This window comes from Eptesicus fuscus, chromosome 10 (assembly GCF_027574615.1).
Source record: "Eptesicus fuscus isolate TK198812 chromosome 10, DD_ASM_mEF_20220401, whole genome shotgun sequence".
Taxonomy (NCBI): Eukaryota; Metazoa; Chordata; class Mammalia; order Chiroptera; family Vespertilionidae; genus Eptesicus; species Eptesicus fuscus.
This window is the reverse complement of record NC_072482.1, coordinates 94516024-94529333: the sequence shown is the minus strand read 5'-3', so window position 1 is coordinate 94529333 and position 13310 is coordinate 94516024. Positions and strand designations below refer to the sequence as shown.

The 13310-nt window shown below is 47.6% G+C and overlaps 1 protein-coding gene and 1 pseudogene across 1 annotated transcript; one reads left to right on the top strand and one right to left on the bottom strand.

Moving 5' to 3' along the window:
* Positions 1–21: 21 nt before the first annotated feature.
* On the bottom strand, positions 22–1676 carry LOC129150450 (eukaryotic translation initiation factor 2 subunit 3, Y-linked-like; annotated as a pseudogene).
* Positions 1677–3660: 1984 nt separating this feature from the next.
* Positions 3661–12590, top strand: SOD2 (superoxide dismutase 2). The gene is made up of 5 exons (XM_054721833.1): positions 3661–3773; positions 4111–4313; positions 7851–7967; positions 9575–9754; positions 11795–12590. Exons 1-5 carry the CDS (start codon positions 3751–3753, stop codon positions 11938–11940), a joined length of 669 nt encoding a protein of 222 aa, XP_054577808.1. The 5' UTR covers positions 3661–3750; the 3' UTR covers positions 11941–12590.
* The last annotated feature ends 720 nt before the right edge of the window (positions 12591–13310 follow it).

The window sequence follows — 13310 nt, the reverse complement described above, 5'->3', positions numbered from 1 at the left end:
CAGAAGGTTGTGAAGGAGGTGGAAGAAAATAACGGAAATTCTTTGTGTTTTCATGCTTTAAAGGATAATTTTATTTGAATCTACTAATTTCTTTTCACTCAAAATTGTGAAGATAAAATATGAGGCAAAGGGAAGATGGTCTAAGCATTTGTGTCTTCAGGTTTTTACTGGCATGACGATCCTTTCAAGCCTGGAGCTGCTCCAAACTGAAGGATGAAAATGAGAAGAAAGACGTTATTGCAAACAGGTCCTGTGCCACGCGTGCTCCAGCAGGAGCTGGCTGGAGCGGATCGTTTCACTGCAAACCCGCGTGGACATGTTAGACGTTATTTGGAAGTAATTACCTTCTGGTGGACTCAACCCAACATTATGCCAACTTTTGCATTTATTGTAGACACTATTTTAAGTACTGGAGATTACATTTTCATCACCAAAACATGAAAATAGCAGCTACTATTAAGGTAATGAGCTGTGAAAGTCATTCCCCAGCATTGCTTTGAAAATACACCCTGTTTTAAGAGAAAATCTGACTTTATTCAAAATTTTCAGCCATCATCTACTGTTGGCTTGATCATCACTCTTTTTTTTTTCTTTTAATATATTTTTATTGATTTCAGAGAGGAAGGGAGAGGGAGAGAGAAACATTAATGATGAGAGAGAATCATTGATCTGCTGCCTCCTGCATGCCCCCTACTGGGGACCGAGCCCGAAACCCAGGCATGTGCTCTTGACCGGAATCAAACCCTCAACCATTCAGTCTGTAGGCCGATGCTCAATCCACTGAGCCAAGCCGGCTAGGGCGATCATCACTCTTCTTATTTGACCCCATCCAATTAAACACCAGTGTTTCTCAACTCTTCGGCTAAGGGCAACTTTTTCTCCTACTTCTGTGGACACAGGAATAAGTCTAAACAATTTAGACCCAAATCGGCCTTAACTGCATTAACTTCTCCATTCGAAGGGATCCTAGTTCATCACAAGCACTTCATTCTTGGACAGCTTTTGCGCCATTGCTGCTCTTTTGTCTCCTTCCGTGCGCTCACCTAGACGCCGGCTAAACAGGAAACAGATTTCCAATTCTGTGAAGGTCGCAGGTGGAGCTCCACCTGCACCCAGCACCTGCCCCGCCATCTGTCAGCCCGGCACAAAGTGGGGTCGATTTTTGTTCCAGTTCCCGTAAGAGCTTCTGGAGCAGCACACTGAAGATCATTATGTTCTGCAAGCAGTGACACAATTTTGGGAAAGCATAGGTTTACGGGTGAGTTTTCCTTCACTGTCTACGGAAACAATACCAGGTCTGACTTCTATCTCCTGGCCCACCTTTAGTGCTGCTTTTAACACTACCACAGGCTACACCCGCTTAAGGTCATCAACTGCATGCCACGTGTGTAGACATCAAAGGAGCTAATAACAGTAAGTATTTCAAGCTGAGCAGAAATTGGAATTACAGGAGCTCCTTCTTCTACGGTACCTTGTACAAATGCGAGGACCTGTCCATACTGTTCTTTAGGCAGGCTTTCTTTTACCAAATCAATTTTATTTTGTAGAACCCAAATATGCTTTAGTTTCATGATTTCTATAGCAGCCCGGTGCTCAGAAGTCTGAGGCTGAGGACAAGACTCGTGACCAGCTACCAACAGAGGAGCTGCCTCCATCACTGCTGCACGGTTCAGCATTCAAAATATCGTGGCCAAGCCCGGCCAGTGTGGCTCACTGGTGGAGCAGCGACCTATGAACCAGGAGGTCACAGTTCGGTTCCTGGTCAGGGCACATGCCTGGGTTGCAGGCTCAAACCCCAGTAGGGGGTGTGCAGAGACAACAGATCAATGATTCTCTCTCTCTCCCTCTCCTTTCCTCTCTGAATAAAGATATATTTAAAAAATACATCGTGGCCAGGACATCGACAAAGGAAACATGTCCGGCTAATGGGAAGTTTCCTTTGGTCCCTGCGGTGTCTTAGGAAACTCATCAGTGTACTACATCCATAGGATCTGTAACATTCTGGAGGAGGCCAACTTGAGTCCTCAAGTTTATAAACCTTAGCATTGGTTATCCAAGCTTGACTATAATATTTCTTTCTAGGCCATGTTTTAACTCGACAGTGTGAACCCCAGAAACAGCTTTACAAATGTGGATTTCCCGTGAGCTACATGAGCAATTGTATTAATATTAACTGTCGATATTTATTGTGGCTTGTCTGCTGATAACTTCCTGTGAAAGAGGCATCAATTTGGTAACATCCAAATCCGCGAGATCCTGGGGAGAAAGATGCAGCAGCCCAGAGTCATTCCAGCTCCCCCTCACCACGCACCCCCACCTCGGCCATCCTGCCCAGAGGGCTGAAATTCTTTATTAAGCACTTATCTGCTTCCTTTTTATATTATTCTGTTCAATAAGGGCCCCACTCAGGCCAAAAACAGTGTAAAGCTGTCCCAACTTCTATATTCACACAACTCAGGATTTTTTTTTTTAATTGTTAAGAAAGCATTTGATACTTACAGCTTATTAGACTACTAGATACTGTAGGAAAGAATCCTCTGCTGTATTTCTTTTTGTTTTGTTAATTTATCTTTATTGTTGAAAGTATTATAGATGTCCCCCATTTCCCCCCATTAATCCCCTCTACCCGGCTCTTGCTCACATTTTTGACTGATTTCAGAGAGGAATGGAGAGGGAGAGAGAATCATTGAGCGGCTGCCTCCTGCACGCCCCACACTGGACATCAAGTCCGCATGTGCCCTGACGAGGAATGGCACCGTGACCTCCCGGTTCATAGGTCCACGCTCAACCCCTGAGCCCCGCCGCCCCGGCTCCTGCCCACGTTCATGTTCTCCCAGCGGTTAGTGGTCCAGGGAAGTCACTCCTAACAAATACTCAGGACTAGACGGAGAGGACTTAGTACTCGAGTATGAACTTTGGGCTCTAATCTCGACTCTTTTACTAATTAACTGTGTGACCAGGACCACCTGCTCAGCTTCAGTGAACCCTAACTGTAGCCTGGAGCCCAGGACGCCCATCCGGGTGAAACAAAGGTAAATGGATGCAAACCCTGCAGCGCAGTCCCCGGCCCACGCTTGGGGTTCAGCAACCGCCCTTGGCCTGGCTCAGGCCTGGGAGGCCCCAAGGTCAGCGGTTTCGGAAAGAAAGGCCCCTCGGGGCAGTGTGTGCGTGGGGTGGGGGGGGCGGGCCTGGCCCTACAGCTTCCCAGCGCCCAGGACCCGCCTTCCCCGCGGACGCGCTGGGGCGGCGCCAAGGCCGTTCAGGGAAACGCGAGTCTGTCCTCCCGGAAAGTCGCCCGACCCGGGGCTGCCCCGACGCCGCCGCCGGGGAAGGGCGGGACGCACTCCGGACCCCGCGACCCCGCTCCTCCACCCGGACCCGCGGGGCGGCGCCGGCGCGGGCGGAGCGCGGACCGCACCATCTGACACGGGGGGGGGCGGGGGCGGCCTTCCCCTGGGCGACTCGGCGGACAGCACGGCAGGGTGCCCGGGCCCCGCGGTCCGTTGGAGAGAGAAGCTACGGTCTCCCTCCCCGCGTTCCCTGGGCCCGGGGCGCGGGCGGGGCGGGCTCGGGGCGGGTCCGAGGGCCGCGCACCCCCCGGGGTGGGAGCGGCGCGCAGGGGGCGGGGCCTGGCGCGCAGGGGGCGGGGCCTGGCCGGCGGCGGTGTCCTTGCGGCGCGGCCCGGGTCACGGTTCACTGGTTCGTCCCCAGCGGTCAGCGCGGCGCGGCGAGGACTGCGGCGGCGTCACCATGTTGTGCCGGGCGGCGTGCAGGTGAGGCGCCCGGGCCGCGGGGCAGGGGACGCGGTCCCGGCCCCGGGGTGGGGCGGCACGGACGGCGGGCGGATGCGGGGCCGCGGCGGGCGGAGGGCACCTTCGGGCGCGGGTGGCGCGGGCCGCGGCGGGCGGCCCTGCCCTCGGACAGGTGTGCGTGGAGCGCGTCCGGGGGCGGCCAGGGCGCGGGGCCGCGGCGTGAGTTGGTGCTTCAAGGCAGGTGGCGGGCGGGCGGGCGGGCGGGCGATGGAGAGGCCCGCGGCGCCGCCTGCCTGCGGCCTCGTCTGCGCGGACAGGCGCGTGGAAGGAAGCGACCGGTCTGTGGTTGTCTCTCCAGCGCGAGCCGGGAGCTGGTGCCCGCTCTGGGCGCCCTGGGCGCCCGGCGGAAGCACACCCTCCCCGACCTGCCGTACGACTACGGCGCCCTGGAGCCTCACATCACCGGCCAGATCATGCAGCTGCACCACAGCAAGCACCACGCGGCCTACGTGAACAACCTCAACGCCACGGAGGACAAGTACCAGGAGGCGCTGGCCAAGGGTGGGTGCGGGCCGAGGGCGGGTGCGGGCGGAGGGCGGGTGCGGGCGAAGGGCAGGTGCGGGCCAAGGTAGGTGCGGGCCAAGGTAGGTGCGGGCCAAGGGCGGGTGCGGGCCAAGGGTAGGTGCTGGCGGAGGGTGGGTGCGGGCCAAGGGTAGGTGCGGGCCAAGGGTAGGTGCTGGCGGAGGGTGGGTGCGGGCCAAGGGCTGGCGCTGGCCAAGGTAGGTGCTGGCGGAGGGTGGGTGCGGGCCAAGGGTAGGTGCTGGCGGAGGGTGGGTGCGGGCCAAGGGCAGGTGCGGGCCAAGGGCAGGTGCGGGCGGCCCGCCCTGGACCCGGAGAAGCTGGCCCATGGGGAACAGGACCGTCTCCGTGAGGAGGGGCCCCCCGCCCACTGGGTCCCTCCACGTGCTCTGGAAATTCACAAGGAGAATCCCCAGTGGTGGGAAACTGGAAAGGCGTGTATTTATTTACTAACATTTAGGATTCCGTTAAAATGTAATACGGAGCTGCTATTGTTTTAAGAGTCCGGTTGGCAAAACCGGTAGCTTGTGGACCCTGTTTTGTGTCGGGGTGTGTGTGGGAATACTAGGTTTTAGTGTTTCTATACAAAAAGCGATTACATTTTTCAACCTGTGAGTTTAAGCAGGGGTTCGCAGAGGAAGTAATTGACAGTCGTGTTTCCAGACTACAGATATGGCTTCATGAGCTACACGGTTAAAAAAATGTGTGTTTTTTCTTAAATATACGTGTTTTTATTGAATTTCAGCGCGATGAAATTCAGTTCAGGTGGTCAGTTTTAGACAGCGACATGTTGTTGACTGGGGGCATCTAGTGGAAAAATGTAGTATTTCAGCCTGATTGTGTGCAAGGTAAATGGCTAAGCAAAAACAAGAGGAAGTTGCCACATTCTGGAATGTTTACTTCTGACAGAGGAACCTCAAGTGTGGCAAAAGGTTCTGAATACGAGAAAAGTTTGGGTGATTTAGGACATGACACATGCGGGAAGGAGGTGGTACTAGTGAGGCCGGGGGATATCCCAGTTGTGAAACTAGTTCCTGCATGACAACATCTTGACCCCCCTGAACCTGTCTCTTCAATATTTTAAAAACAGCTTCCTTTCACTCCTTTTCTTCTGCACTTGAAGCTTCCTTTTTTAATGAAAGCCACTGGGAAAAAAGCTTTATATTCTATTCTATATTGATCATAAATTAATAAGTAGCCACAGACCTTGCTTTTATTTAAAAAGTTATATTTTAAAAATCATTAAAGATCTAAATTTTCATGTTTGAAATTTGGGATTAAAGGTGTATAAGTAAAATTACATCATTAGTCTCATCACATGTAAGTAACATATTTTTCAAAGAAATATATTTAATTTTTACTGTGTTTAACAGAAGAAAAAAGCTGAAGTGAAGCCAAAGAAAATGTTGAACTTCAGAAAAGTGTTCTTAAAAGCAGATACTAAGCCCCCCCATTTCTATTAAAATGATGAACTAAACTTTAAGAGACTGAAATTATTAAACTAATTTTCAATATGTTTCTTTCCCATTAGAAATATGTAGTTACTGTTGACTTAATAAAACATAATTTAATAACTTACATTTATTTTTAGGGTGACTTTCCAAGGAAAATTAATAAAGGGAGACACTGACCTGTGAGAAAATCATCTTATAAACATAACAGCAAAAAGTCGGCATCTTAAAAAAACTCTCAAAGATAACTGTGGTATTTAGATATCACGTGGTCCTCTCCTCCTCTCTGAATTGCTAAGCAACTGGAGATTTGGCCTTGTTTAAGGGAACAGTAGTATTCCTTACATATGTTCTTAGCGTGTGCCCTAAGAACAGAAGTAGAGAACTTTTTCTATTAGGTAATTGCTGAGCAACGCTCAGTGGTTTTTCTGTCCTTCATTTTGCCTCTTGGTATCTTGTGAATCAATGTTTGCTTAGTAAGGGAATTCCCATTTTTCCTGAGAGTTCAGTTCATCTGTAGCTTTGAAAGGCATAGAAAAAATAATTTATTTTGCCTACTTATTAAGCAAGGTAGAAAAAAAAATTTCAAACCTGACTTTTTAAAAAAGGATATGTTTCTTTTTTCTTTATTTTAGAGATGGAGAGAGAGAAACTGCCTCCAACGTGTACCCCGACTGGGGATTGAACCCGAAACCTTGGTATGTGCCCTGACCAGGAATCAAAACCATGACCCTTCGGTGTATGGGACGACCCTCCAACCAACTGAGACACACCGGCCATTCTTTTTTTTTAAGTGCTATAGATACCAGAGAATTTTTTACCTTAGAAACTACATTCAATATATTCAATTATCTAGTCAATCAACAAACATTGATTGAGCGCCTGCTATGTATGAGGCAACATAATGGGCTCTGGGACGTAGCAGTGCATGAAAGTCCTGTCATTCTCTTGGGGAGACAGATGGACAGGTAAACGTGTGGGGTGGCAGAGGGTGTAAATCTCTTGCAGGAAAACAGAGTAGGGAATGGCCCAGTGTTGACTGTGGTTAGAGAAGGCTTCACGATGGAGCTGTTGGTTCGGTAGAAACTTGGAGGAGAAAGGAGGGGATGAAGCCTGAGGCTGCCTTGGGGAAGAGGGTCCCGCAGGGAGCTGGGGACGCCCTCAGCTGGGAGCGCTGAGCTTACCATGTGGGTGCAGGGAGGCCGGTGTGGCTGGAGCTGGGCCGCCAGGAGCTGCAGAGGTCACATGGCGTGCATTTCTGTAGCTGATTGTGAGGACCTGGGGTTCGCTCTGCGCAGAGCAGCCTGGGGAGGGGTTTGGCTAGAGGAGTGCCGAGATAGATGTGGGGTCTAGAGGAGCCTTCTGGCCGCTGCGGTGAGAAGAGACTGTGGGGGGCAGAGGTGGGAGCAGGGGATGAGCGCTGGGGGTGGCAGGAGCGCTGGTGGGAGAGGGATGCTGCTGGTCCGCGTGTGTTGAAGGGAGAGCGGGCCTTGCTGGTGGACACGCTGGGGGGTGAGGTGGGGGGTGAGGGGAGGGGTCCAGAGGACCAAGTATTGGAATGTCCTGAGGAGACATGCGGAGTAAGCTTGGGGTTGACAATCAGGAGTTCAGGTTTGAATAAGTTGTGTTTCTTGTTAACGTAACATAGAGATTTCCCAGTGAACAGCTGTCTACTGAGGACACGAGGTGGAAAATTTTCGTATAGTCAGTGTATGGAACCAGACATGTTAGCATTCCGTTTTCTATCTCTGTTCTTCATTATTTCATTTGCCCAAATCGTTTCTATCCAAGAAAACTGAGTTCTTGAAGCTCAGAGTGGGTTTTCTGTAGCTTTGCCAACTCTGCTGCCGCACCAGTTGTTACACGTTACTAATCACCTGAAAATCCACCGGGACAAGCAATTTCGGCAAGTTCTTTTTTGGTAGAATCCTGAATTGTAGAATTTTAGGACCTATAGGATGTAACAGAAGCTGATCCAATTATCTGACATTTTACAAAGAAGAAAATAGTAGAGAATGGCTGAACAAGTAAGCATTTAAAAAAATGTATTTGCATTTTAACATTTCAGGTGATGTCACAGCTCAGATAGCTCTTCAGCCTGCGCTGAAGTTCAACGGTGGAGGCCATATCAACCATAGCATTTTCTGGACAAACCTGAGCCCTAATGGTGGCGGAGAACCCAAAGGTTGGTGTGTATTGTGCTAGCTTAGCTACGTTTTGTGCATGATGGGAATGACTATTGGTTTTTTAATGCTACCCTGATTTTCTCTGAGGTATCATAATGGCATGTTTTTCATAGCAAGGAGTGCAGTCAAGTTGTGGTAACTTTCAAAGGGACATATGTAAGAATGGAGAGTGCATTCAGGGAGTTGTGTCCTCAGATTCTATATACATACACGCAGTGTCACGTATGGTGTCGACTTGTGGTTGAAGTGTACTGCGCTATACATTAGGGAAAGACTGAGAAATGGTTTTTAGAAAAGACAAGCTTTCACTCACTAGCTCTAGGACCTGGGGTGAGGGACTTAACCGTCTGAACCTTACTTTCTTCCTCTGTATGATACGGGGAGAATAATAGGACTGTTTTGAGAATTAAATGAGTTATTATATGTAAAGGACTTAGAATAGTGCTTTTTGCTATTATTTTACTATTCTTCCGAAGTGAGAAGAAGTCAGTTGTCCCAGAAGACCTAGGTAATGAAGGAGTACAGAGCTGATGGCTGGGCCCCTCGCCTTGTTCACTTGAGGTCGTGTGCAGTGTGCGGAGACTTTAATTATCCCCCGCGCCCCAGGGAAGGTGTGGGGCATGATCATAGCTCCCTCCCTTGTTTCTGGGCTTCCGGGATGTACCTTAAATTTCTGTGTGCGTGTGTGTGTGTGTTTTAATTGTGTTCTAGAAGACATCTTAGGCACTTTAAATAAGCAATTTTATAGGGAAGTAATAATGAATGAGAAACTGGATAATTTATTTTTTGCGACTTAGGTCTTCAGACTATGATTTAATAGTGTTGAGTTTCTGTGAGTTACCAGAGTATCAGATACACCTTTATTCAATCAACAGGTGTTGGTACTGTCTGCCACTTAGTGTTGTCTGTGCCACTTTATTCCTCATTTGTGCTTATGACAGATGATTCCTTTTAACAGAGAGGTGATGGTTTTTGGCCTAGTTGATTTCGTTGATGTGCTCAGTCTAGAATTATATTCTGTATTGCTACAGAATAAAAGGGCTATAGCTCTTCAAGTGTATCCTTAGTTCAGTAATAGAAGGGAGAAAATAACTCTTTTTAAAATGATATCATTGAGATAGGAAAGATCTAGGCTGCCTTGGGGAAGAAACATAACAGCCATAATGTTTTAGTCCCAAATTAAGACAGAATAGGTAGGTAGAAGTCAAAGTAAAATTTTCTACTGAGTGGAAAAAAGAAGGCTAATGGAAGCTGTTCCTTCTTTCCTGATGGCAATAGCACCGTGAGGGGAGAAATCCCTCGGCAGTGCTTCAGTGACAAACATGTGAATGAAAATTGTGAGACCTGGGGTGATGCCCCGGGCCGAGTAATGCCGTGGTGTGGAGCTCACTGGGTTTGTTGTGTCTTCTGTGTGGTGTTGTCTAGTTGTATCTTGGGCCATATGACAAGAATATTTTAATATATGTAATAAAATATTGTAGTTATTGCCATCTGTTCATTTGTGAGTGTTCTTCAGATTTTTAAAAATTATTTTATTTTAAAAAGTTTCTTTATTAAGTTATTACATATGTGTCCTTATCCCCCATCTTTGGATTTTTTTAAATAGGGGAATTGCTGGAAGCCATCAAACGTGACTTTGGTTCCTTCGCCGCGTTTAAGGAGAAGCTGACCGCTGTGTCTGCTGGCGTTCAGGGCTCAGGTTGGGGCTGGCTTGGTTTCAATAAGGAACAAGGACGCTTGCAGATTGCTGCTTGTTCCAACCAGGATCCCCTCCAAGGAACAACAGGTTAGATTGGAAAATTGTTACCATCATTGAGGGAAGATGGCTCACTAGAAAGCATTTAACTTGAATATACAATACTAGCAGGTTCGTGCCCATCATAAGTCTCTAGGTTTATCTGAGCAAATCTTAACAGATGATACCCAGAGTCTATTAAGGAAAAGTGCTTTAAAAGTTGTTGATATTTTGAAATCTTAAGTCTGATAAAAAATCAGCACATGTGCCTGCTTGGGTGTGGCTCAGTGGGTGAATGTTGACCTATGAACCAGGAGGTCACAGTTTGACTCCCTGTCAGGCCCTGTGCCTGAGTTGAGGGCTCTGTCCCCATTAGGGGGCGTGTAGCAGCTGATCGATGATTCTCATCATTGATGTTTCTGTCTCTCCTCTCACTCTCTGAAATCAATAAAAATATCTCTCTATATAAAAGCCTAAGCGACCATCTGACCCGTAGCTATGATGCGCACTGACCACCAGGGGGCAGACGCTCAACGCAGGAGCTGCTGAGCTGCGGTGACTTGGCAGCTACGGTTCTCGGGTGACACACACAGAACCAGAGAGGAGGGAATCTGATTCTGGGGTGCGTCACCCAAGAACCTCCCTCTTACAATCTGGGACCCCTTGGGGGATGTCGGAGAGCCGGTTTCGGCCTGATCCCCGCACCGGGCCTCTAGTATGTATAAAAAGCACATGTAATTTAATAGATACATTAACAAAAAATGTCTTAAATGTAAACTGCTTCATACGATAGTGAGTTCATATCAGCTTACATAATTATATGCACTAAAATTAGATAAACAACAAGAACGAGGAAAAGACGCCTGCTGTCAGACCTTGGACCACTCTTTACTGAGCACTGTGGTCAGACTGGGAGGAGAGCGCTGATTTCCAGACGCTGCCTCTCCAGGGGTTTTGGTATATGACAATATTTGGCTTGGAGGCGCCAGGCTGGGCTCACCCAGTCCTGTTTCAGGTTGAGCCAGATTGAATTAGAAGCTCTTTAGGAGAAGGAATCCCACGTCGTCCGGCAGTTAGCTGGGGCTGTGACCTCTGATGTAAAGAAGCCAAGCTGCCTTTTTGACCTGTGCACACATCCGAAGACGTGGTTGCGTTACACTTCCCTGGACATACTCAGATTTTCCAGAACCTATGCCGTTCTTCTGGGAAAGATCTACAGAATTTGTACAAGCAGCTAAGAGTTGTGAGCCTGGCACGCTTAGGGAGTCAGGCCTGTCTCCGAAGGGACCGACCTGGAGAGGCTTGATTTCCAGGGGGATCCTGGCCGCACCTCCTGTGTCTCCCTTCAGTCCTGTTTAGTTTTTCTTGTTAACTTGTTCTATTAGCATCCCAAACACTTTTATTCTCCAAGCCTAACAGCCTTGGGGAGCAGGGCAGGTTTCTCATCACCTCCTGAGTACTCAGGACCTTTGGAGGGTCCTCAGTCACCCCACAAACAACATACTCTTACTGAGGCCCCCAGTGAGGATGCCTAAGAACTGGCTCTTGTATCAGTCTGTTGGCATTTTAAGAACAGCTATTAAAATACTGTAGTCAGCCCTAGCCAGTTTGGCTCAGTGGACAGAGCGTCGGCCTGCGAACTGAAAGGTCCCAGGTTTGATTCCGGTCAAGGGCACATGCCCAGGTTGTGGACTTGATCCCCAGTGGGGGACTTGCAGGAGGCAGCCGATCCATGATTATCTCTCATCATGGATGTTTCTATCTCTTTCTCCTTCTTCCTTTCTCTCTGAAAGCAATAAAAATATATTAAAAAATAAAATAAAATACTGGAGTTAATTTATTTTTCTCAGGTCTATTTTACTAGTAATTGTTTTTAGTACTAATCACATTTTCCTTCCAAAGAGTAACGTTGAAAATCTCTTTATAGGGGTATTTATTCTTATCACATATCCTGTTTATATAAGAAACTGCAAAATGGATATGATTGTTGTAAAGGACAATTGTGGATGCATAGGATCAAGGTTACATTGAGAAGATGCAGCGTTTAAATTGAAATTGATAGTTTTTGCTTTTTCTCCTTCCTTCCAATAGGTCTTGTTCCACTGCTGGGGATTGACGTGTGGGAGCATGCTTATTACCTGCAGTATAAAAACGTCAGGCCTGACTACCTGAAAGCCATTTGGAATATCATCAGCTGGGAGAATGTAGCGCAGAGATACATGGCTTGCAAAAAGTAAACGTCAGCTGGACACCGCGTGCATAAAGCTCTGGTGGCTGCTTCTGTGGCAGTGCAGAGCGCCTCCCGCACCTGTAAGCTGCTCTGGCGTTCCTGAATGTAGCTTATTCAAGTATTTGGTAAACACAGTTTAGTGCTAGGACTCACTTCTTGTTACAAAGTTTTGTTATTGGGCATCCATTTGAAGATATTAAATGCTTTGTATGATTTAGCCTTTTGAATGGACATTTTCTTCAGAGAGCTAAAATACCCAGGAGGTTATAAATGTCATCATAAAGCCATCCAAAGAATCACATCCCTCTACTGTTGGGGCCCCTATGGAAGCCTTTCTGATCTGTTCTGCACTTATAGAAAATCTAGACTTTTGCCTGAGTTGTTTAATAATAAAATATTACATTTTTTTTCCCAAGGGAAATATTTAGTTTTCTATGGCAATTGCTTGTTTTGTAAGTAATCCTATGTCTAATGTTACTTCTGGTAGATATCACCAACGGTCTTTAATTATTTTTGATCACAAGTTGCACAAAGTTAACACCATTTTGTCATTAAAGAAATAATGTGATTGCTAATTGAGCATTGCTTTATTGTAAGAAGGAACTAGCTGTGCATCTGAGTTTTTCTATAGGGGCAAATAAAAGACTTGTGTGTGAAGTTTTGTCCTCAAACACAGAAATGTGTATTGTCTGAGTGCCCAAAGGGTAGATGCAGGCCAGGTGCTGTCTTCCCAGAAGGAGGGGCAAGTGACGCTCAGTGGCGTGCCTCCTGCAGGAACATTTGTGCTCAAAGACTTGTCTGAGTCATTGCATCCATTTGATGTTTCTCTTCTCTTTCGGGTAATGTACGGTCACTGTGGAAGCTTTATATTTTTGAGTTTTCAGTGAAGAGAAAACTGCACATCCTACAGCAACACAGCAGATCAGATTGTTCTGTTCGCTGTGGCAGAAGGAGCTGTTCCCACGTGGCACGTAGCCACGGTGTGTTTGGCTAAACATTGTTGTCCATCCTATGTTTCAGCGTCTTCCTCGTTGTCTTTTAAAAAATGTTTTTATTGTTATTAGAGAGAGAGAGAGAGAGAGAGAGAGAGAGAGAGAGAGAAATAGATCAAGTGGGTGCCCCCTGCAGGCACCCTGACCAGCATCAAACCCGCAGCCTCGGTATGTTCCCTGACCGAGAGTCAAACCCTTGATCTTTCAGTGCACGGGATGACACCCAACCAACTGAGCCACACGGGCTAGGGCCTCATCTTTTTTATTTTTAAATATATTTTTATTGATTTCAGAGAGGAAGGGAGAGGGATAGAAAGATAGAAACATCAACGACAAGAGAGAATCATTGATTGGCTGCCTCCTGCACACCCCCAACTGGGGGCTG

Bases quoted from the DNA above. Each gene is read 5' to 3' on its own strand.
- SOD2 (XM_054721833.1), top strand. From the start codon at position 3,751: ATGTTGTGCCGGGCGGCGTGCAG. The intron at 3,774-4,110 runs GTGAGGCGCCCG...TTGTCTCTCCAG, and splicing joins TTGTGCCGGGCGGCGTGCAG to CGCGAGCCGGGAGCTGGTGC. The intron at 9,755-11,794 runs GTTAGATTGGAA...TCCTTCCAATAG, and splicing joins TCCCCTCCAAGGAACAACAG to GTCTTGTTCCACTGCTGGGG.